The following is a 24,782-nucleotide window of genomic DNA, read 5'->3' as shown; positions in this document are numbered from 1 at the left end:
CACGTTAGGCATCACTGCCCCCCCAGTGAGCAGCCGGGAGCCTGGCAGTTCTCTGAGCGGCTACAAGTCAGACTCCAGCATCTCCTTTCGGAGGGCTTTGCAGGCCGACTCTTTCACGCTGCCCATGCTCAGTGCTGGATCGTTGGCTGCAGGCTGGGACTCAGTGACTACCCCAACCACAAAGGAGCCAGCTCTAGGATTCCCCGAGCCAGCGGCTCAGCAGTAATTGCCGTAAACTGGCTGCAGCAGTGCCGAAAGCTGCAGGGCTCGTGGGCGCGACCAGAGATTTCTGCAGCAGCGTTTCATGAGCGTTCTTGAAGCCACAAGAGATACAGGGTCCTCTAACGGTGGTTACAAAGCGATAGGCGCTACAGACAAAACTCAGCTAGACAAAGCCTTGAATTATGATTTGCTTTGGCTTCATTTCTGCATAGCGTGTAAGCTGGGCCTGCCAGCGCTGGGAGCAGGTCAGATTTCACACGCTCAGCAGGACTGCGCTAGGTAGGAGACACTGAGGAACACTTACGATCGAGCCCCAGGTGGGGCTGGCAATGGGGCAGCGGCTGCTTTATTCTTCATCCGTTAATGGATCCGTGGGGTACCAGAGCTTGCAATTCTGCAAGTACGACGACAGGCCTCGAGAAGCGAATCCCTGGCTGGCTCCCAGGGCCTGGGGAGCCCACAAGCCTTTTCCAGCTGCCTTGTATTTTCGGAGCCAGGCACGTTTCAAGCAACGAGTGGGAGTGAGCTACAAACCCGCTTTGTGTGTTGCACGGCCTCTGAGCACGCTCGGGCACCGCGGATGGCCCCGTGCAAGCGCCCGCCTGGGCTTGTGGGTACGTCTAGACTGCATTGCTCTGTCGACAGCAAGACGTAGATTAGGCACGTCGAAATTGCTAAGGAAGTGGGGATTTAAATATGCCGCGCTTCATTAGCATAAACATGGCTGCCACTTTTTTCGAAACGGAGCTTTTTTGGGAAAAAAAGGCAGTCTAGATGTGGATCTGTTGAAAATAAACCCTTTTTTGACAGATCCTGTAAACCTCATTTTTTGAGGGACATAAAAAAAGCTCCATTTCGGAAAAAAGTGGCAGCTATGTTTATGCTAATGAAGCCGGGATATTTAAATCCCCACTTCATTAGCAATTTCGACGTGCCTAATCTACATCTCTCTGTCAAGAGAGGGGTGGAGTCTAGACGTACCGGGACGGGACGGGCTCCTGCCGGCTCTGGCAATAGGAGAGCGGACATAACGCTGGGCGCACTCGCCCATCCTGGCATCTTGGCACTCCTCTGCCCCACAGACCTTTAACATGACCCCTCCCCAGCCTGGCCTGAAGCCTCTTCGGGTCGCTGAACCCCCCCGGGATGCCGCAAGGACTCCATTCCTCTCCCGGCTGGCAGGCTGAATTGGCCTTGGGAGGAGCTAACAAGAAGAAGGTGATCAGAGAGGGGGCGGGGCCCCTACTGGATGAAGAAGGTAACCTAGTGACAGATGATGTGGAGAAAGCTGAAGTACTCAATGCTTTCTTTGCCTCTGTATTCACGGACAAGGTCGGCTCCTGGACTTCTGCGCCAAGTGACACAAGATGGGATGAAGATGGACAGCCCTTGGTGGGTAAAGAACAGGTTAGGAACTATTTAGAAAAGCTAAACGTACATAAATCCATGGGTCTGGACTTAGTGCAGCCGAGGGTACTGAGGGAGTTGGCAAATGTCATTGTGGAGCCTTTGGCTATTATCTTTGAAAAATCGTGGAGATCGGGAGAAATCCCGGATGACTGGAAAAAGGCAAATGTAGTGCCCATCTTCAAAAAAGGGAAGAAGGACGATCCAGGGAACTATAGGCCGGTCAGTCTTACCTCGGTTCCTGGAAAAATCATGGAAGGGATCCCTAAGGAATCCATTTTGAGGCACTTGGAAGAGAGGAAAGTGATTAGGAATAGTCAGCATGGATTCACAAAGGGCAAGTCATGCCTGACCAATCTGATTAACTTCTATGATGAGGTAACTGGCTCGGTGGACGTGGGAAAGTCAGTGGATGTGATATACCTTGACTTTAGCAAGGCTTTTGATACGGTCTCCCACAATATTCTTGCCAGCAAGTTAAGGGAATGTGGATTGGATAAATGGACGGTAAGATGGATAGAAAGATGGCTAGAAGGCTGGGCCCAGCGGGTAGTGATCAACGGCTCGATGTCAGGATGGTGGTCGGTTTCTAGCGGAGTGCCCCAAGGTTCGGTTCTAGGACTGGTTTTGTTCAATATCTTTATTAATGATCTGGATGAGGGGATGGATTGCACCCTCAGCAAGTTTGCGGATGACACTAAGCTGGGGGGAGAGGTAGATACGCTCAAGGGCAGAGATAGGGTCCAGAGTGACTTAGACAAATTGGAAGATTGGGCCACAAGAAATCTGATGAGGTTCAACAAGGACAAGTGTAGAGTCCTGCACTTGGGATGGAAGAATCCCAAGCATAGTTACAGGCTGGGGACCAACCGGTTAAGTAGTAGTTCTGCAAAAAAGGACCTGGGGGTTACAGTGGATGAGAAGCTGGATATGAGTCAACAGCGTGTCCTTGTAGCCAAGAAGGCTAATGGCATATTAGGTTGCATTAAGAGGAGCATTGCCAGCAGATCCAGAGATGTCATTATTCCCCTTTATTCGGCTTTGGTGAGGCCGCATCTGGAGTATTGTGTCCAGTTCTGGGCTCCCCACTACAAAAAGGATGTGGACGCATTGGAGAGGGTCCAGCGGAGGGCAACCAAAATGATTAGGGGGCTGGAGCTTATGACTTATGAGGAGAGGCTAAGGGACTTGGGTTTGTTTAGTCTGCAGAAGCGAAGAGTGAGGGGGGATTTGAGAGCAGCCTTCACCTTCCTGAAGGGAGGTTCCAAAGAGGATGGAGAGAGGCTGTTCTCAGTAGTGACAGATGCAGAACAAGGAGCAATGGTCTCAAGTTGTGGTGGGAGAGGTCCAGGTTGGATATTAGGAAAAACTATTTCACTAGGAGGGAGGTGAAGCACTGGAATGGGCTACCTAGGGAAGTAGTAGAGTCTCCATCCCTAGAGGTGTTTAAGTCTCAGCTTGACAAAGCCCTGGCTGGGTTGATTTAGTTGGGATTGGTCCTGCCTAGAGCAGGGGGCTGGACTTGATGACCTTCTGAGGTCTCTTCCAGTTCTATGATAAGGGGATGGTTTGAGAACATGATCTTGGTAACTAATTGACCATTTATTATCAGTGGAAAATAGGTCAATGGAGGGATGATAGGAGTTACTATAGAGAACTTTCTGGGTGTCTGGCTGGTGAGTCTTGCCCACATGCTCAGGGTTTAGCTGATCGCCATATTTGGGGTCGGGAAGGAATTTTCCTCCAGGGTAGATTGGCAGAGGCCCTGGAGGTTTTTTGCCTTCCTCTGTAGCATTGGGCACAGATCACAGCTGAAGGACTCTCTGCATGTTGGGGCCTTCAAAGTATTTGAAGGCTTCAATATCTGAGACATAGGTGAGAGGATTATTCTAGGAGGGGTGGGTGAGATTCTGTGGCCTGCACTGTGCAGGGGGTCAGACTAGATGATCATAATGGTCCCTTCTGACCTTAAAGTCTATGAGTCTGTGAGTCTATGAGCTGGCCTGAGAGCGAGCGGGAGCAGGTGGTCTGCATCTGGGGCTCAGGCCAGGCAGTCGCAGCCCGCTGGAGTGTCTGACATCTGGCAAGGTGCCTCTTCAGACTGACTGTTCGGTTCATAACTCGGGAGCAGACTGCGCGCGCCCAAGCAGAACGGGGGCAGCCTAGTATTAGTAACAGCAATGATTGCAGGGCTGCAGGGCTGGCAGCAGTGCCCCGGGCCAGACACACCTCAGCGGGAGGCAGCTTCCCTGCCTGCACGTTCACTCACTGCCTCGCCCCTCGCTTCAGTCCAATGCCAAAGAGCCGCTGAAGCCCCGTTGCCGTCATCTGATTCTTTAAGCGCCCGGGCCCCAGTTTCTAAAAAAGGCTGCCTAGCCTGCCCGTACAGAGCCTGCCCTGGAGCCCAAACCCAGAAGGGCATGTGAACGCCAGTGGGCGCACACGCGTGTGAGCTGAAGTAGCGTGTTGGCACACACACTGGACTGGGCGCTCGTGATTCTACAGAGGGTGCTTTCTGGGGGATGCTGGACACAGCCGGACTGCGGGTCCCAGCCCTCGCTGCCTAGTGTCGCCCAAGGGCCTCCGCAGGCCTGGACTCCGCACGTGTGCAGGGACGGCCGAGAAATCGATTTAAACACCACACGTTTGTACCACGAGTTGTAGCGCTGCAACGGTGCCGCTGTCGCACTGTGGCAGACACTGCAGCAGCCAAAGGATGGTGCAGGGATGTCAGGAATGGTGTAGATGGAGCTTGGTCCTGCCTTGAGGGCGGGGGGCTGGACTCGATGACCTCTCGAGGTCCCTTCCAGTCCTATGATTCTATGATTCTATGAAAGGGGCTTCTGTTGCTGCCAGGACTCCGCCCCCGGCGGGATACAGATGAACGCGTCTGCCAACCCTGTGGCACTTCCAGTCACCCCACCTGAGTCCCACAAGGCACAACGCTTTCCACAGCCCTCAGTGCTATAGGCAGGCCAGCCCACGAGGAGGTGGAGGGAGCCAATCCTGGGACTCCTAGCCCAGGTCTTCACTAGGGAGTTAATTTGAAATAACAAGCAGAGCGTCCACACTACCAAGCCCGTTATTTCGAGCGACTACCTCCTGCTTTCCGCGGGGAATAGCGCTTATTTGGAAATAGCGGGAGTGTGGCGGCTCCGCTGCTGCTGTTTCAAAACAGCGTCATTCGAAGGAATTACCCCCCAGTGCCTCCTGGGGCTCCACGTCGAGGTAGCGCATCCACATGAGGGGAGCCGGCCTCGGACTCATTTCGAGGCCCCCCCTGTAGTGTGGACGCGCTATCCCGAAATAGTTATTTGGGGAGTTATTTCAAAATAATTTCCTCGTGTGTAATTTCCCTTAAAGGGGACCTGCAGCATTGCGAAGCGAGCTGAGGGAAGCCTAGATTTCTGGGTTGACACCCCATTGACCAGGCTGTCAGGCCAGCCACCTGCAGACTCGGCGTCTGTTCACCTTTGTCTCCTGCCCCTTGCTGGTTTGCTGGCGCTGTCCCAGGGCTGGAGGCTGCAGAGGGCGGCTTGCACTGTCACTATGCACCAGTGAATTCTGGGCTCTTCTCGGTGACTCGGGAAGGGTGAGGAGAGCAGGAGCAGCCCTGCAGTTCCCTCCCAGAGCCGTCCTGCTGCTCCGGCCCTGCGTTCCCCCACAGCTCTGCCAATGCCCCAACCTGCAGCACCTCCCGGCTTTCCAGCTGTGGGCCTCTCTTGACCAGAGGCCACCCACCCTGAGGACGGCACTGGTTGCTTTGTGAGGGTGACAGCCATTCACCTGAACCTAGACTGACAGCTCCAAACTCGATGGCCTACAACCTAAGGAAGTACAGCCCACTCCCTACAGACGGCCGGAGACCCTGAGCTGCTCTGGAGACGAGGGCAGTATGAGAATGCGAGTAGAACAGACACACGTGCCAGAACACTGGGAACCTCACTTGCCCTGTTGGACACACTGTCTTTCTAAAGCCAGCACACCTCACCTGGCACCAGCCGGGGCTTTCTGAGACAGTCCATCCAGGCGCCTCAAAACAACTGCCTGAGTGCACCACTAGGGGTGTTAAATATCGGTTAACTGAATAGTCGATTAATCTCGTGAGTTCTTATCAGTTATTCAATTATTGTACAGTCCCCAGGGCTGGGGCCGGCAGCCAGTGCAATCCGGCTTCCCTCCCAAGAAGCCCCAAGCCACTCTGCACTGCTGCCTCTGGATCAGAGGCAGCAGCATGTGGTGCCAGGCAGGAGCTGGTTTGTGAGGGGAGCCAGTTTAAAAACTAGCTCCCCTTGCGGACCGGCTGCCGGTTGCTCTGCGCTGCTGTCTCTGATACAATTCAGCAGTGCAGAGTGGCAGGGGGTTCCTCGGGAGTGAGGGTGGATTGCACTGGCTGCCGGCCCCTGTCCGGGGGGAGGGAGGAGCTGAGTTCCCGCCCTGGCACGAGCCAGAACTGAGCCAGGGTGCCTGCTCGCCTCGCTTCTAATACACTTTAAATGCAGAGCTGCAGTGGGGGTAGGACGCAGACCTGGCACAAGCCAGACTGAGCCGGGCAGCTGGCCAGCCTGCTAAAAAATGCACTGGCAACGGGGGAAATGCGTGTAGTCGATAGCATTAGCCTAGAAGCTTTTGCGTATTGGTTAATCAGTTAATCGACTCCACTATTACATCCCTCGTGCCCACATCTCCGCCTGGGCTGAGACTGTCCGCTGGGCTTCACGTGCCCACCGCCACCTCGTAGTCTGCTCCCCCAGCACGTGAATGTCCTGCGACGTAGTTACTCCTTGTATTGTTTGAGCAGTGGTGGGCAACCTGCAACCCGAGGGCTATTTGCAGCCCATCGTGTGTGGCCCATGAGACATTTTGTTCAGTGTTGCCCTGGTTCAGGGCTGCGAGATTCCGCTGGTTTCTGTCCACATCATGTTTTCCCTACCGGTGTTACTCAAGTGACACACCGGTAAAGCCAGCGCACATGCAGTGCGGTGCACACTGATTGCACACAACCGTGACCGCAAGAGCCCTCTACATCCGGCCACAGCGCTGCTACGGTTCGGGCGGCCCCCCCGTAAGCCCTAGGTACCCACGTGCAGCAAAACTACCCTGTCCCAGGAGAACGTATCAGTCACAACAATCCTGCAGCCCCCCGAGAGGAGGGAGGGCCAGTCCTGGGGCCGACTCACTAGCCAAGGTTGCCCCTGGCTGATTCCCAGCGAGGTCTGCCTGACATCTAGCATCCCCACGGCAATGTTGGTTCGAGCTCATTTTGTCCAAAGAGCCCAGCTCTGGATGGTCGGGTGTGAAATGTTACTCGCCTCACGCACAGCTGCAGCCGTGGGGAGCTGGCCCAGCCGGACAGGATCTGCCGCTAGTACGCGGGGTGTGTGGAGAGAAGCTCCCGCAGAAGCACAAAGCCGAGTCGGGCTCTCTCTGCTTCTGCGCTGCCATGGCAACTCGTCTCTTCCTCCCTCCTCTGCACCCCGTGCAGCTCTGCCGAAGGGCACCAGTCGGGGCAGAGCCCACCCTGTCCTGCATTCACCGAGGCTCCCTGAATGCCTGTGACAGAGGTCAGCCACCGCTGTCCTTTCTTAGGGGGAGACAGTGCGACCTAGTGGGTTGAGCGCTGGCTCAGTACTGCAGGAAACCTGGGGGTTATTCCTGTCACAGCCCCTGGCCTGCGAGGTGAGCCAGGCCAGTCACGCCCCCCTCAGTCCTCTCGGTTTCCTCATCAGTAAAACGGGTGGCGAGTCTGAGCTCCGTTGCTCAGAGCGTTGAGATCTGCTCATGCAAAGCCCTGTAGAAGGGGGAGGGGTTGTTATTTGACGGGTGGGGAAGTGACCATCGACAGGGCAAGGGACCCATGTCAGTGCTGCCCTGCTGGCCGCAGACCCCAGCCCTGTGCCCTTACTGCAAGCCCGTGCTCTCAAACACCAGCCGAGCCCGGAGGAAGCCAACGCGACTGGATGGCGCATGCCAAGGGAAGCCATGGCGCTCACCCGACAGGAACCGGCGTTAAACCAGCTCCCTGCTCCGGCCTGAACCAGTCTGGGACAAAGCGGCTCTGCAGGGCCCTTCCATCAGCTCTGACCAGTAGCACGCAGCCAGTTCCTGCGCCCGGTGACCCTGCGGGGAGGGGGGAGCTGCACCGCGGCAATGCCGGGGGCTCCTCCGGATTCTGCCTCTGGCCTAGGGACTTGAATAAAAATCAGCCCTCAAGAACTGGCTGGAAGAGGTTTAATCTTCAGCTGCTGGTGTTTTCCAGACTCTGTGCTGACCTGCTTCCAGCCCCAGGCCTGCGCAGGGCAGTCACATACAGCCCCTGTGTGCTGCTGTCTCCAAAGGGCAGGGTGGATCTCCAGGCTCCTGAAATCCAGAGCTGCCCTCGGCCCCGAGCCACTCCCAGGAGCATCGGAAGGGCCACGCTGCGTCAGACCCGTGTCCTGCCATCAGCAAACAGCTGTGGGATGATTTGCCCCCGGAGTGTTTCTTCTTCACTCTGGGCAGCGAATGGAGCAAAAGATTCCTTCGGAAACCTGGTCGCGCGTAACTCTGCTCACTGGCGTTCTGCCCAGGGTCCCGCAATGAGCCAGTACTTCACCCGTCGTAGGCCGTACTTCCCCTTTCCCACCAGTCGCAGGCCCCCATGGCAGACCCTGCCCACCGCTCCCATCCTGCGAGCTGACCCATATTTTCCTATCGCCGACTGTAACCACTGAACTACGCTTCCTCCTAAGTACAGTGCCAGCTGCAGCCGCACCAGACGGTGTTATGAATTGGTATGGAGTGGCCTGTCAGTCGGTAGATGCTGTCAGTGCACGACATAGGTGCACAGGAGACAAAGTGAGGAGTGCTGCTGTCTCCAGTCCCTGCGCTATAGCGGAGAGGAAGCTAAGGCTACATCCACACTGCGGAGCTATTTCGGGATACCGGAGTGTCCCCAAATCACTATCCCACGTCTTCCCAGCGAGCCCGTTATTTCAGGCGTGCTATTCCAATGTCCTTGTAACCCTCATTCCACGAGGAGTTTCGCAACCACGCTTCATTTCGAAATAGGTGCTGAGCAGACACCCTGATCACAGTCAGCCATTTCGAAATACGTCCAAAGAAGTTACACAATTTGTGTAGCTCAAACTGCGCATCTGATTGCGAGTTTCGGTGCAGTGTAGCCGCACCCTTAAACTTTAGTGCCCGTTTCTGATCTGGCTGGCAGGCATGGGCTGAATGCCCTGCGGAGAGCAGTCCAGTTCTGCTCTTGGAAGGGCTGAGGCAGGTCCCCCAGGACAGAGCACTGCAGGGAGCAGCTGTGACCGTGCGCCAGCCGATATCCTCGCCCCTCTGTGGGGCTCCCGGGGTGACAGCGCAAGAGAGCGGGGTCAGTTCCAAGTGGCACCTTCCGAGCAGACACTCAGAGCCTGGCACTGCAGTTCTAGGGGGTGGGGAACTCTGCACGGCCCGACACACAGACACAAGCACCTTCGGCCTCGGGGCTGCTCTCTGAAGTGCGTCTACGTGGACTCGGGCTTTGGTGCACTTAGCTCCTGGGCTAGTGCAGGCTGCTGGTCCTGCCCTACCTGCATCTCTAGCAGGGACTGGACTTGGAGCCTGTAGCTCTAAAGAAGGGGTGGGGAACCTCAGGTCTGGGGGCTGGATCAGCCCCCTCCCAGCTTTGGGGAGCCTGCGTTGGTGCTCCAGCCACCCTGCCGCCCCACCGTGGGGCTGGAGCATCCAAAATCTACTAGGCTGGGCCCCCCCGGCTCTGGTGTGCGAGGGGAACGTGGGGAGGGTCTTTCTCCTTCATGTCAGTGAGGGGTTGAGGTTGGTTTTTTGCTTGTTTGGTTTTTGTGCTTCTCACTTTTTTGCAGCCCCCAGATGATTTTTCTGTGGGTCAGCAGCCCCCGGCCCAAAACGGTTCCCACTCTAAAGACACAAACTGCTGTTGTGCAGCTCTGGGATTTGTGTTGTCCCCTGGAAACCGCAGCAGACTCAGAACCCGTTTGTATGGTCCAGCCACTAGCGGGCCACTAAGGCGTGTGCGCCCCATGGTGCGTCGTGTGAGGGAATCAGAAAATCACGCTACGTGGGGCGGGAAGAGGCCAAGAGGTCGCCTAGTCCAGCCCCGGTGCTGAGGCAGGGCCAGGTACCCTAGACCCTGCCAACAGGGCTGTGTCTAGACTGGCCAGTTTTTCCGGAAAATCAGCCGCTTTTCTGGAAAAACTTGCCAGCTGTCTACACTGGCCGCTTGAATTTCTGCAAAAGCACTGACGATCTCATGTAAGGTTGTCAGTGCTTTTGCGGAAAAACTATGCTGCTCCCGTTCGGGCAAAAGTCTTTTTCTGAAAAACTTTTGCGCAAAAGGGCCAGTGTAGACAGCTCAGATTTGTTTTCCGCAAAAAGGCCCCAATCGCGAAAATGGCGATCGGGGCTTTTTTGCGGAAAAGCGCGTCTAGATTGGCACGGACGCTTTTCTGCAAAAAGTGCTTTTCTGGAAAAGCATCCTGCCAATCTAGACACGCTTTTCCAAAAATGGTTTTAATGGAAAACTTTTCCGTTAAAAGCATTTCCGGAAAATCCTGCCAGTGTAGACGTAGCCCAGGGGTTTCTCCATGATGGGGAATCCACAAAGTCCTCCTGGAAAGCCTGTTCCAGAGCAGAGCCCCCTTGTAGCTGTAGCCTAAATCTCCCTGGCTGCAGATTAAAGCCTGTTACTTCTTGTTCGACCTTCGCCAGTCCCTTTGTGGCAGCCCTTAACCTACCTGCAGCCCTAACCGTGCCCCAGTGTTTCACCCCCTCTCACAGGCCAGGCTGTCGGAGCACGTCTGTTGTTTTTCTTGTTCGCTCCCGTTAGCCTGCTTCTCTCCCAGTGCCCGGCTCCCCTGTCGCTGGGGGAGGCCGAGGCACAGAGGAGGCAGTGGCCTGGCTGTGCAGAGGAGCTGAGGAAGGGGTGCAGCTCTCGCTGGGGGCTAGGCCCTTCTCCTGGCCCCCCCAAAGCCCTGCACAAGGCGAGGGATCAGTGTGGGGACCACACAGGCCAATGACACTCTCCGGAGTGGCTCTGGGGGAGCTGCAGTGAAACAGCCTCTCTGCAGTGAGGAGGTTTCTTTTCCACCCCGCCACAACGTCCCTTCCCCGTGTGACTTCCCCAGCAGGCCCGTGCTCGCGGGACACAGGGGCAGGGCTCTGCCAGGGGGCTCTGACTGGCGCTTCTGGGAAGTGGAGGAGATGGGCCCAGGCAGTGACCCAAGCCTGACACACCCATCAGACCTGCCACACCCATCCAATATCCGGCTTCCTACCGTGCAGGCCAGGCCAGCAGGCCAGACTCTACCCATTCCCCAGCCCCCATTCATGCACCCAGCCAGTTCTGCAAAGCTGCACCTGCAGGGCTGGCGGGGGCCCTTCCTGACCCGGCCAGGGGGGAAGCTGATGCCCTGAAGCTTGAGGCTGGATACCCCCCAGGAGCCTTGCGACGCGGATTCTGTTCCTAGGAAAGCTTTCCTGCCAATCTACCTGCCACCTTGGGCAGCTTGCTGAGGGTTAGCGTTCAGAGACAGCTGGCGTGGGCAAGCAGATTGGCGCAGAGCTACAGGGACTTGCTGAACAGCTGCCCTGGAGAGGGGCTATGGGGTTGCAGCCCTGCTGTGTGCAGCACTGAGCCCTGATCACGGTGTAAGGCTGCCGCAGCTGCCGGAACCTGGCTCCCTGAGAGGCCTCGAGCTGCACAGAAGGACGTGGGGGGGCAGGAGGGGGCGGGGTTGTGAGGCTCCTGTCTCTTTAATGAGAGCATCTCAACTCCTGGACAGATGCAACACATGAAAGTTACGAGCCTCGCTTAATTCACTTGCCGCCAAGCAGGTCTGGTAAATGGAGCCCCCAGGGATTATTAAGGCAAAATGAATCTGGGGAGCGCCTGCAGGCAAACAGAGGCTACCTTAATAGCCTGTGAAATTAAAGCTTCTTATGTAGTTACCAATTAGTCGTAATTGGATTAGAGGCAGGCGTGTGGGAGCACTTCCACATGGAGCCTTGGAGTACTACAGGGCAGTACTACAGCATTCCCGCAGTCGCTGCATTCGCCTGGCGCCTCCCCCGGCTTCCTTCCTGCTCCGCACGGCTGCCCCGCCTGCGGGCCGCTCCCCACGGCCGCCCACGCCAGGACGGGAAATGAGCCGCAGGCTGTGGCACTGTCCTGGTTCTCCCCTGCGGCACTGGGACGCAGCCACGGCCCTGCTCAGACGGGTCCCCTGGGGGTGCTGCACAAGCTCTCAGCCTGCTGCCCCGCTGGCCGCTCAGACCCGTACCCACAAGCTGCCCCCTGCCAGTGGGCACAGAGCACACGGGGCCTGGCTTGCAAAGCCCTCCCCACACTGAATTCCTTGGCACCTCCTTCCGGCAGGCCGGCCAGGGAGAGGAGTGGCTGGGACCACTGAGCCGTAGGTGAGGTTTTGCCACCAGCAGCAGAGTGGCCCGGGCGCTGAGGGGTATCCGCATGGGCTAGCCTGACTGCAGCATGCACGGGGAATGGCAGCACAGCTCTGGGTCTGTCCGTCAGCTGTGGCTGATCCTGGCAGCCGATTCAGGCTCTCAGCGTCGGGCTGAGGGTAGGAAATTGCCCTGGGATGTTAAGGCTTGGGCTGCGGGCCAGGTGCTGGGGCAGAGGGGCAGAGTCTCTACCCCACAGTTCGGACCCCGTTGGTTCAGCCAAGCTCTGAGACTTGGGCTGCAGCGCAGACACACCAGTGTGAGCCACACCCAGCTCGTTTAGCTGTGCCAGGCTGTGTACAGCTTCTGCAGCAGAGAGGAGGCCCACACACACAGTGATAGATACGCCACACCCATAGCGACATAGCTACACCCCCCAGAAACACACACACACAACCCTCTCTCCCAACCTTCCTTCACTTGTTAGTATCGTGTGAGAACGAGAGGAGGAAATAAGCCAGTGGGGCATTTGAGGGGTGTGTGTGTGTGTGTGTGTGTGTGTGCGTGTGTGTGTGTGTGCGTGTGCGTGTGCATGTGCGTGTGTGTGTGTGTGCGTGTGCGTGTGTGTGTGCGTGTGTGTGTGTGTGTGTGTGCGTGTGTGTGTGTGTGTGTTTCTCTGCATGTCTGGTGTGTGCTCAGAGTCCTAAGCGAGGGGCGTAGGGATGTGAAATATCGGTTGATTGAATAGTCAATTAACCTCATGAATTCTTATCGGTTACTTGACTATTCTATAGTGCCCAGGGGGCTCCCTGCCACTCCATGTTGCTGCCTCTGTACAGCGCGGGGCGCCAGGCGGGAGCTGGTCCGTGAGGGGAGCCAGTTTAAAACCTGTTGCCCTGTGCTGCTGTCTCTGATAAAGGGGTGGCATCAGCCCCTGTCGGGGGGAGGTCTGAGCTCCTGGATCCAGCACAATCCGGGACAGAGCCAGGCTGCCTGCCCGCCTGGCTCCTAATACGCTTTAAGTGCAGAGCTGCCGGGTCCCAGGCCTGCTAAAAAGTGTACTGGCGGGGGGTGGGGGATGCGTGTCTAGAGCATTAACCTATGCGCTTTTGCTTAGCGGTTAATGGATTAATCAACTACACTGTTACATCCCCAGAGGGGAGTAGAGCTGATTTCTATTTATGTGCATCTGTATGGATGGGGCGGAGGCTTGAATTTGTCTGTGTCCATGTGATTATGCCCCATGTAAAGGGCGTGTTGTGTGCGTTGGATCTATGATTCCTAGGGGGAGGGTGCCTATGTGTGGGTGTGTTGTGTGTCAGTATGAGATCTGGGGGGTGAGGGTGTCTCAGGGAGTGTGTGTCTTTGTCTTTGTCTTTGTCTTCATGTGTCTTGTAGCAGAAAATTTTCCATCTCACACACCCATAGAGACACACACAGCTATTGCCCTCTTGCTGCAGGGGGCATCTGGATAGCCGCTGTGATTGATGGTGGAGTTGTGCTGTAAGAAGTTACAAAACAACATTTCATGGTCAGACCCAGGGGCACTTACAGAGTGAGAGTGAGGCGAGATGACCCTTCAATCCATTTATCAAAGCGCCTGCAGTCCCTGTTTCCAGACAGGTGAAACAGTAATAAACAACGCAGCAAAGGAAGTTGTTCGGCAGCCAGAGTGTTTTCAATCAGGTGAGGGGAAAGACAAACTTGCTGGCTATGGCTGGCTGGCTTTGATGAGCCTCAACACCCAATTGTCATCAAAAGCTATGGACAGGACACTGCCAGCCCACTCAGTCAGCCTCATTAGTACCAGTCCTACAAGTGACTGGTACTGACCCCCTTCTTTTTCTGTTATAAATTGTGAGGTTCATATCTATCTAGCTATCTAGCTATCTATCCACAACCCTCTCCTCCCCAAGCAAGCACCCTATCCCACACCAGAGCCTGCCCCACCACCATAATGTCAGGGCTCCCCTTAACCTTCCAGCCCCGGGGCCGACTGGTTTTGGCCGACCCGACCCGACTGGACCCACCCCTTCTATCCGTACACCCCTTCTATCTATCTATCTATCTATCTATCTATCTATCTATCTATCTATCTATCTATCTATCTATCTATCTATCCCCACACACCCCTCTATCTATCTATCTATCTATCTATCTATCTCTACAGGACTACTCTTTTTGATGTTTGTGGACAGCAAAGAAAACCATAGTTTCCCATACCTGTGATAACTGTAGCTGGTGCATGTGCAGCCACACTCAGACTACATTTGTTACTCGGATGGACATAAATGTTTACTTTCTAATTTTACATTTTCACCCCATTAAGCTTGTTAAAAAATCGTAGAACATTGCCTGTGGGTTTTTTGTGCACATTGATTTTCTGCAGTTTTCCCCCACTCAGTAAAGTTCTATTTTTGGAGAATCAAATTATTTTTATTAGCTCACAACAAATATTGCCAAATGCATAGTGATGACCAACGCAAATAGAACTTGTAGATCCACACCAAACATCACAGAATTTATAGCTTTGCAAAAACACTCTGGCGTATTTATAATTGTACAGCAAGCCCTGCCATGCTTAGCAATACTCAAAGCTCCCAGAAAAAACCCAGCAGACAATGCTCCTGTAGCTCACTCTAAAAATATTTTTTCCACTGAGCTCTTCTAATGGCCCTTGTGTCTGGCTGTTCAAGGTCAGTGACGTCGGCTCCACCTCCACCTTGGCGGTAGGTTTTCTCCCTTTGCCTCACAGATATTGTTCAGGACACAACAGGCAGCTATAACCATTGGGATGTTTTCTCACTGAGATTCAAACAAGTAAGTGAACATCATCAGCCTCTCTTCAGTCTACCCAGAGCACCTTCAACTGCCACTCTGCACCTGCTACGCCAGTAGTTGAATATTTCCTTGGTGCCAGCGTATGGCTCCAGAACCACCACAGGCCTCTCAGTATTGCCAGTGGTAATCTGCGGGTCAGGACGGAGTGGCCCTTGCAGCCTGCTGAACAGTTCCTAAAGCTGTGACTGTCCCGCACGTTTCCTGACCAGCCACACTGCTGTCAGCAAAGTGTCCCTAGTGATTCACCAACACTTGCATGAGCAGAGCCAAGGAGACTTTCTGTGGCAAGGTGGCCTGGTGCCAAGATAGGGACACGCCTGCCATCTGTCGCCGTCCCACAGTTTGGGAACCTCGTTGCTGCAGATCCATCCACGAAGTCTTTCGTATTGCAGGGAGTTACGGTCTTGCATAGTAGGAGATGATTAAAGGCCCTATATGTACGCAGTACGGGCCCCACAGTGGATTTTCCCACTTCAAAATAATGCACATACGAATGGCCAGACCAGATCAGACCAAAGGTCCATCTCGCCCAGGGTCCTGTCTGCCAACCGTGGCCAATACCAGATGCCCCAGAGGGAGCATCTGTTAAGGTTCTAGTCTTCACAACATCCTCTGGCAAGGAGTTCCACAGGTTGACTGTGCACCATGTGAAGAAAATCTTCCTTTTGTTTACTGTAAACCTGCTACCTTCATTTGGTGACTCCTAGTTCTTATATTATGGGAACAAGTGAATAAGTTTTCCTTATTCACTTTTTCTACACCAGTCATGATTTTATAGACCTCTATCACATCCCGCCTTAGTCTCCTTTTTCCTAAGCTGAAAAGTCCCAATCTTTTTAATCTCTCTTCACATGGGACCGGGTCCAAACCCCTCATCATTTTTGTTGCCCTTTTCTGAACTGACCAGCAATTTCTTGCTGACCAGTAGCAATCCAACATTTCAGGGTTCCAGCATGCAATCACCAGTTTCTCCTCCACTGCCAGTGCAGTTCTCATTCCAGGGTCACGCACTGGAGATCTGAAGCGAACTTGGCACATCAGTCTAGGAATGTGGCCTTTGTGTCTGACAGTTTTGCAGTCACCGCTCAGCATCCCGAACCTGTATCCTGAGCTGATCCCACCGTATGTGCCCCGTGTTTGTCATGTTCATGAGACTAGTGCAGAGGCGTCTGGTCTCCGTGCGTCCGTCAGCAACAGTGGATATTAGAAATGCCTGGCGGGGTATTTTTTTAAAAAGATATGAAAATTGTGGGATATTAATGGCATTAAGGGATGGAGAAAGCTGCATGCTGGAAACGTGACCCCCTTCCTCTCGAATTAAGGTTGAATGAAGGCTAGGACTACAACAGAGTTTAAAGAGAAGCTAGATAATTTCATGGAGGTTAGGTCCATAAAAGGCTATTAGCCAGGGGATAGAAATGGTGTCCCTGGCCTCTGTTTGTCAGAGGCTGGAGAGGGATGGCAGGAGACAAATCGCTTGATCGTTGTCTTTGATCCACCCTCTCTGGGGCACCTGCTGCTGGCCACTGTCGGCAGACAGGCTACTGGGCTAGATGGACCTTTGGTCTGACCCAGTACGGCCGTTCTTATGTTCTTATTAAGCTACACAACTTCAGCTACATCAGTTGAGTAGCTGAAGTTGAAATCGCTGAATTCAGCTTTTGGCGCTGTCTACACAGCAGAACGTTGAAGGAAGAGCACTGTTCCTCTGACTTCCCTTGCTCCTCGTGAAATGGGGGTTACAGGAGTCGGAGTAAGAAGTCCTCCAGCTCATCCTGATTTCAAAATAAAGGCTTGTAGCATAGATGCACACGTTGTTATTTCAGAATAACGTGTTACCCCGAAATAATGCTGCTGTGTAGACATACCCACAGGCTACGCCTAAACTGGCATGATTTTCCGCAAATGCTTTTAACGGAAAAGTTTTTCCGTTAAAAGCATTTGCGGAAAAGAACATCTAGATTGGCATGGATGCTTTTCCGCAAAAGCGCTTTTTGCGGAAAAGCGTCCATGCCAATCTAGACGCAGTTTTGCGCAAGAAAGCCCCAATCGCCATTTTTGCCATCGGGGCTTTTTTGCTCAAAACACTTTTTAGCTGTCTACACTGGCCCTCTTGCGCAAAAGCATTTGCACAAGAGGGCCTTTTCCCGAGCGGGAGCAGCATAGTATTTGCGCAAGAACACTGACAATCTTACATTAGATCATCAGTGTTCTTGCGCAAATTCAAGCAGCCAAGGTACCCGGATATTTTGGACGTCAAAAGAAAGAGCCGCACTGGAGAAAGGTGCCACTGGGTTGTGAGGGAGGTCTTGGATGTCAGTGTCAGAAAAGTGAAACATGTAACTTGAGAAAAAAAGCTGGTAGCTTTGACAGAGCAGCCTGGCATGCTGCTGATTGGCGCTAGTGATGTTAGATCTTTAGAATAGGAATACAGCAGGGCTGGGATTACCTGTGTGCTTGGTGTGACTGACACATCAGTGGTGGTGATTGCGGTGAAGGGATTGTTGGTGCAGACAATGGCTCAGGCCTTCTGGACATATTCTGTAAGGCCCTGGACTTATTCTGTAAGGCCCTATGGGTGCCCGATGAGCATGCTGAGGGTATGTCTACACTAGCTCGTTAGTTCGAGCTAGGTAGGCAAATGAGGGCAACCGGAGTTGCAAATGAAGCCCAGGATTTAAATATCCCGGGCTTCATTTGCATGCTCCCAGGCACCGCCATTTTTAAATCCCTCTTAGTCTGAACTCTGTGCCCGCGGCTACACGCAGCACGGAGTAGGTAGGTCGAATTAGGATCGCGACTTTGAATCCTTTTTCACCATCCAACTGAAGAGTCCCTGATGTGACAGCAGCAAGTGAGAGAAGCAGACAGGGTGGGTACAAATTTGGGCCGGCAGAGGAGTCCAAAAGGCTAGCTCTGATGGGAAGAACGGTGTAACTTGAATTCCTCCTGGCGATGGACATTACAACGCAGCAGGGACTGCTATCAAACTGAGATACTCTGTCCAAACAGGGGGACAAGTTACCAGAACCCTCCAGGCCTTCATTTTAGATTGTCACTTAGTCACCAAGGAGACGTCTACACAGCAGCGATATTTTGGAGTAACTGACGCTATTCCGAAATAACATCGTGTGCATCTACACAGCGAGCCGTTATTTCTACATAATGTCGAGCTGAAGGACTTCTTACTCCGACTCCTGGAACCCTCATTTCACGAGGGCTGCGTCTAGACTTTTGCACAAAATCTTATCGCCTGTCTACACTGACCACGAGTATTTGCACAAGAACACTGACTCTGTAATGTACAAAATCAGTGGTTCTTGCACAAATACTCTGACGCTCCCGCTCAGGGTTAAGCCAGTGTATACTGGTGTGTGCCTTTGCGAAAAGATTTGCTTTTGCGCAAAAGCATCCGTGCCAGTGTAGACAGCAACGTTAATTTCTTGTGCAAGAAAGCCCGATGTCTAAAATGGCCATTGGAGCTTGCTTGCGCAAGAGAGCGTCTACACTGGCACGGATGCTTTTGCACAAAGGCACGTGCCAGCATAGACGCTCTCTTGTGCAAATACTCTTAACGGAAAAACGTTTCCATTAAAAGTATTTGCGCAAATCATGCCAGTCTAGACACCGCCGAGGTGTAAGGGCAGTCGAAGGGAGGGCGTTCTTCCTTCGGCTTCCTGCTGTGTAGAGAGCTCCAAAAGCCGAATTCAGCTATTTCGACTTCAGCTACACAATTGACATAGCTGAAGTTGCGTCGCTGAATTCATCTTTAGCCCTGCTGTGTAGACGCGCCCCGAGACATCAGCCCTGAATATGGCAGATTCTTTGTCCAGGTTCCTGGCCTCAGCTGTATCAATGTGTAACAACAAACCCCTGGAGTAGCGCCTGCGATCCGGCAAGGCCTGGGGATCTTGTCATTCCTTGGTGAGCCCTGGCAAAGATTCCCAGGTCAGCCCAAGCTCCTGGCTCTCGGCGCTATTTCTGTCAGCCAGCCCACGCTGCGAGTGAGGTTTCCCCAGGCAGGGGCACAAACCATGGAGGGGGAGACCTGCAGCTCCATTGGGTCAAATACAGCCTGTCAGAGGGGCGTTCGGAGAGCAGCATCTCCACTGTGGATGCCACGGGGACACCTCAGCTACGTGGGCTCAGGCTGGCTCAATTGTGGAAGCCAATCCAGCCTGTGCTACTGCAGCTTGAGGAGTTTGTGCTACCTTGGCAATCTTCAGGCCCGAATTCCCTGACGCTCTCGGCTTTCCGTCCTCCCGTTCGAGGCAGTTGGCAGTCTCCAAATGGCCACGTTTCAAAGGCCCTGTGTGTCTGTGCCCGCTGGCTGTGTGCAGTGTAGCCAGGTGGGCCCCGGATATTACAGAAAAAACCGACAGCGGGCGGGACTGGCAAACCCTCCGCATGGGGATGCGGCTCACACCGTCGCCGCCACGTGTTCAGCCCCACAGCTCCTGGCTGGCAAGAGAAACTCTTCCCGCTAGAGGCTGTTCCTGTCCGTGGGCCGGTGGCGGCGCGGGCGCAGCTCTGCCCGTGTGATTTGCCGCACTGCTCCTGCCAGCCCCGCGTTCCGTGCTGGGCAGGCCCTGCTCTGCGGCAGGAGGCTGCGTCTCCTTGAAAAGCCGCAACTCGCAGACTGCGTTCATGGGGAAGGGAGCGACTCTGTAGCAGCCCCAGGCTCCAGCAGCAGCCGCCTCCCACATGCAGTGCCCAGGGGATGGGGAGCAGCTGCAGGAATGGGGCCAGCAAGAGGCAGGGCTCAGTCACAACCTCCCCTCCCCACGTCAGGCCCCAAAGGAAAAGCGCTGGGCGTGGACCGGCCCTGGCCAGCGAGGTTCCCTCTTGCATTGTGAGCGAGTCAGAGACCCAGGAACGGGGGCACCTCGCGGGGAGAGCAGCGAGCAGGGGTCAGTAGCCGCCTCGGCCATGGACTCCTGAGTAAGTGGCCCCTGAATCTCTCTGCCTCGATTCCCCCTCTGGAAGGTGTGGATGATAATGGTCCCCACCCCCAGCTTCTGTCTGCCGCATCTCTTCAGCCTGGGAGCACTCTGGGGCCGGGCTGTCTATGCAGCACAGAACCACGGCCAGGCCCCAACGTCCCTCAGGGCCTCTGAGTGCAACTAACTACAGGCTCTTAGGCAGCTCTGATTTAGGAACATTGTCTACTTCCGTCTGGCGAGCCCCGAGCCCGGCTTAAGCCCGGCCTAGCTCACAAATCTCAGGCTAGGCTGGGTCAGTGTCAGGCCAGGATTCCTTCCTAACTCCAGCCTTTGCTTTGTTCCCTTAGATCTGGGTAACTCTTGCTCCTGGAATCTGGCCCCTCCTGGATCTTCGTGGGATTGTGAGGCGGCAGGGTGCCCCGAACGATTGCGGACTGTGACCACAAGCAGCAAGAAAACGCGCCGAAGGCAAGGACTGCACGGAGCCTTGGGGTCATCTTGGTGTCCTTTGATTTTCCTTCTGGGCAGTTGCACCGTTTTTAGGGACTTGCGGCAACACCAGAGAGAAACAAACACAAATACACACACACACAGTTACACAGACACACACACACACACACAGTTACACAGACACACACAGTTACACAGACACACACACACACACACACACAGTTACACACTCACTTCTGCCGGGACGGAGGCACCAAAAGAGGTGCAATGGCGCCCCCTGCAGGTAATGTTCCCATCTCGCCTGTACTTGTAACCAGCGAGAGCAGGACCACAGTGGGAACCCGGTATTTCCATGGAGGATGGGGAGACGATTTGTTCTAAGGAACAGCTTTAGTCAGCAACACCCTGACTGGACTCCTGCCGCACAGCCATAAGGCTGCATCAGCTGTTCTGTTCCGATCCCTGGGGCCATGTCTTGGCAATACAGACGGTGGGTTTCAGTAGCTAGCAATGCATCAGTGTTTAAGGCAGGGTGAAACGGACTAGAGGAGGGTAGGTAAGATCTCAATTGACTATTTTCTTTTTTAATTTTATCCCATCTGGTTTTGACTTAGCATGTCCCTTTGCAGCGTAGACAAGTGCCAATCCGAAAGGACATTCCTGGGGCATGTGGGCAAAATATCCTGCGCTTGATGAACACGGCTTTGATGGGAGGAATAGCTCTGTCAGCTGACTGGTGGGAGAGCTGGCTGCTCCTCCCTCTGGCAAACAGCCACACTCAGCCCCCCGCAACCTAGAGGCACAGCCGGAAGCTGCAGTGTTGCCAGCTCTTGCAATTTTATCCCAAGTTTCATGCCATCTGGTTAGTTTTTTCAAGCTCCAGCTTCTGGAACCAAGACGGCAGGAAAATCTGAGCTCTCGTGCCCAACAAAGGGCGTGTCTAGTGCCGGGGGTTTCAGAGAAAAGCCTGAAACTCGAAGGGAGCTTTTCCACAGGCGCTGGAACCAGGCGACAGACACCGCGCCCCCCGGTGTGTTACTGAGGGTTTTCACTTCATGGCTTGTAAGCCTGTCTTGCAATTCTGGGGCCCGCCTCTTGCTTTGTGAGTGCGTGAGATCGAGGCTACCGCCGCTGCGCAGAGCTGGTTCCCATGCGATCATGAATGCTGTTGTACAAGTGCCTGAATCTAACCTGCCCCAGCGCAATCTCTCCATGCAAGGAGAACATTGTTTTCCAAAGAGCAAGGACAGGCCAAACAAAGGGACACCCCTCCGTCCAGCCTAGGATATCGCATTCCAGACCAGAAAGTCAAGGCAACCCAGGCCAGCGCAGTGTCTTCAGGTCTGGGCCGTTCCAGCGGTGGGCGGGAATGAGAGAGGCTTGATGCTTAGGAACAGCGGTGGGTGGGAAATCAGAAAGTCGCCCTGTAGATCCTGGTTGATATACCCTCTGCCCCGGCTGGTGCATCCCTCTGCTGATTAGCATGGGCACCATTGGGTGGGGAAACAGCTCCGCTGTCTCCATCTGGCCGACCTGTCCCTCTGCTGAGAGCGCAAACAAGTGGGCTTGGAGCTGCTCCTCTTGAACTGTTCCTGGTTAACTCCTGGGGTGACTCTGCTCCCAGGAGAAGCCGCCGTGCTGTGGGTCAGGTGGGCTAAGCCAGAATCAAGGTGCGCTCGCCATTGCACAAGGGAAGAAAGAAGAGTCGTCCGCTGCCTTTTGTAACCGTCGCTATGGCCTCATGGCCAAGGCTGCCTCCGCACGGGCAAACCTGGGAGCTGGAACTCCCCCGGCAGTAGCAGCAATGGGCATGGGACATGTAATCTGGAATAAGATTGTCTACACAGAGTTAATCAGGATTAACTCTGTGTGCAGTCAAGCCCTTAGCGCCAGCTGCAGCTGTGGTGTCTCTGCTGTGCCCTCCTGCCTGTGTGGAGCTGGCACTAGGCCTGTTCTCTGCACTCCCAGGGCGGGCGAGGTGAGGCTAGACACGGAGCGGGCTGGAGATGCAGTTTGCCATTGTGCAGTCAGCCAGATGGTCCCTCCAGGCCAGGTCCCCAAGGGGTGGAGCCAGCTGACTCCTGCACTTTGTCCGGAGCCAGGGAACTGGGGCCTGACTGGCAGAGGTGCTCAGTGCCCCAGCCTCCCAGTGGCTTCCGGGGGCACTGCTGCCACTCTGAGCCTGGCAGGCATTTGCTCCTCCGGGCTTCCGGACTTAGCCAGAGAGCATCAACTTGGCTGTTGACCGGGGCCGGGTCGGCTCTCTCCTTGGCTCTCGGCTGCATCGTCAGGAGCGCGTTGCTGTCTCACCGGAACCCGAGTCCCCAGGAACGCAGCCTCGGGGCGAGCACAGAACCGCGTGGTGGTGGGTAAAGGGAGATGCCGGGGGGCCAGAAGCCTGGGAAAGCCGGAGAATCAGAAAGCGTGGCCCAGTGCACACCTGGAAACCACGTTCCCCATTGGCTGGAGGCAGGAGGCCCGTGTTGCTTTCCTGGCGGGGCTGCTCCCCTCTTGCTGCCGGAGCCTCCCTGCCTGCGACGCTCCCTGCCTAAGCGAGGGGCTCTGGAGAGCCGCACGGCACCGCTCCTGGGCCAGGACATGCCGGGGGTGCGCGGACCCGCCGGGCTCACCTTGGTGCAGGGCTAAGGTCAGAGGCCACAAGCCGGAGCACCAGCCCGTCCTGCGCGGGGCAGAGTCACGCACGGCCACACGGGCAGGGGCTGGGCCTGGTAACGGAGCCTTTCCGCGGAGATCAGAGCAGCTGGAACAGGCCATTTCCAAAGGGGCTCTCTGGAAATCGCTCCCTGTCTGCATCTCCCTGGCGCCGAAGGGAGGAAAGACCCGGCTGTCTCCTCAGGCCCAGGCCAGCTCCTCACCACTAAGGCTGCGTCGGCTCCAGCGACCCGGGAGCTGGAATTCCACCCCCAACGCCAGGCATTTTACTCGTGGGGCCTCCCCAGGCCCCGTTCTAGAGCTCTCCATCACCGACCATTTTATATCAAGAGTGGAGGCTAATCCAAGAGATCTGCTCTAGGAACTGCTCCAGGTCAGGGCCCTGGCCTCCGCTGGACCGGGCAGGCGATCCGGCCTTGGAATCTATGAAACAGGCCCCGTCCGTAGGCCCTGACATACCCCGACATCCTCCCCCTCCACCACCCCGCCCATGCTCTGCCCAGCTCCTCTGCCTCCCGGTGTCCAGGCAAGGAGCTACTGAGGCCTTTTGCTCCCAGCAGCACCAATCTGTAGGCCCCCCAGCGGCAGCCTGGAGTCCCTGTGGCTCCTTTGCACCTCAGGGTGGGCGGAGGGACAGTGGCTTGTGTTGTCTTTCTCTGGGACTGAGCCCCCACGGCGCGAGTGCCGACCGCGGCAGCAAACCATCCAACCCAGGGCTTAGAGAGGAAAAGCTGCCGGCACCGAACACCCCTGGCCCGGGGAGGTGCTGGGGCACTGGGAATGGGCGTGGCGGTGCTGGGGGTATTGGGAATGGGCGTGGCGGTGCTGGGGCACTGGGGATGGGCGTGGCGGTGCTGGGGGTATTGGGGATGGGCGTGGCGGTGCAGGGGGTATTGGGGACGGGCGTGGCGGTGCAGGGGGTATTGGGGATGGGCGTGGCGGTGCTGGGGCACTGGGGATGGGCGTGGCGATGATGGGGGTATTGGAGACGGGCGTGGCGGTGCTGGGGGTATTGGGGATGGGTGTGGCGGTGCAGGGGGTATTGGCGATGGGCGTGGCGGTGCTCGGGTATTGGGGATGGGCGTGGCGGTGCTGGGGGTATTGGGGACGGGCGTGGCGGTGCTGGGGGTATTGGGGATGGGCGTGGCGGTGCTGGGGGTATTGGGGATGGGCGTGGCGGTGCTGGGGGTATTGGGGACGGGCGTGGCGGTGCTGGTCCATGGCAGAAGCAAAAGGCCTGGCTGGCAAGTGTCTTGCTGGAGAAGAGACTCTTACTGTAACTAACCCAGAAGCTGCTGGACACCCGAAGGCAGCGCTTCTCTCTGGCCTGCGCTGCCGCCTGTCACTGCCCCAGGTCTCCCTAAGTCCTGGCCTGTGTCACAAGCCACAGAGCTCTGTCCCCCACCCCACCCCCGGGCTTTTGCCTCCCCCTTCCCTGGCAGGACGGGGAACCAGCCACTCCTGCCCAGGGAATTCTGAAACTTTACAGGCAACAATTGTGCATGGAAGAGCTGCTTTCTGAAGGGGGCAGGTGAGAAAAGCAGTGAGAGCGGCTCCGTGGGGGAGCCCACCTCCCGGCCGGCCTGGGGAACTCAGCCAAGCCAGCGAGGCTGGGAACACGGTGGGAAGTTTCCCTCTGAGCCAGTGGGCACCACAATGGCCCCCTCTCAGCCCCACTGGCCATCTGGGCGCTTCTGGTGCATTCATTTCAACCCTGTCCTGAGTTACCGAGCTCTAGGTGCCTAACTCCCATTGGCTCTCATGGGAAACAGATGCTGAAATCCTTCTGCTGGCCGGGCTCCCGTCTTCCATTGAGAAGCACCCCCAATC

At 55.6% G+C, this 24,782-nt stretch overlaps 1 protein-coding gene across 1 annotated transcript in view; it reads left to right on the top strand.

Annotated features, from left to right (window-relative positions):
* The window catches only part of NKAIN1 (sodium/potassium transporting ATPase interacting 1), a 212,728-nt gene extending 188,920 nt beyond the window's left edge, over window positions 1-23,808 (top strand). The window contains exon 7 of the mRNA XM_075908789.1: window positions 20,177-23,808. Within this exon, the coding sequence (XP_075764904.1) occupies window positions 20,177-20,186 (10 nt within the window). The 3' untranslated portion in view covers window positions 20,187-23,808. The remainder of the gene's footprint in view (window positions 1-20,176) is intronic.
* The last annotated feature ends 974 nt before the right edge of the window (window positions 23,809-24,782 follow it).

Source organism: Pelodiscus sinensis, chromosome 25, assembly GCF_049634645.1.
Source record: "Pelodiscus sinensis isolate JC-2024 chromosome 25, ASM4963464v1, whole genome shotgun sequence".
NCBI classification, from domain to species: Eukaryota; Metazoa; Chordata; order Testudines; family Trionychidae; genus Pelodiscus; species Pelodiscus sinensis.
The sequence above is the reverse complement of the archived record's forward strand: the minus strand, read 5'-3'. Positions and strand labels throughout refer to the sequence as shown.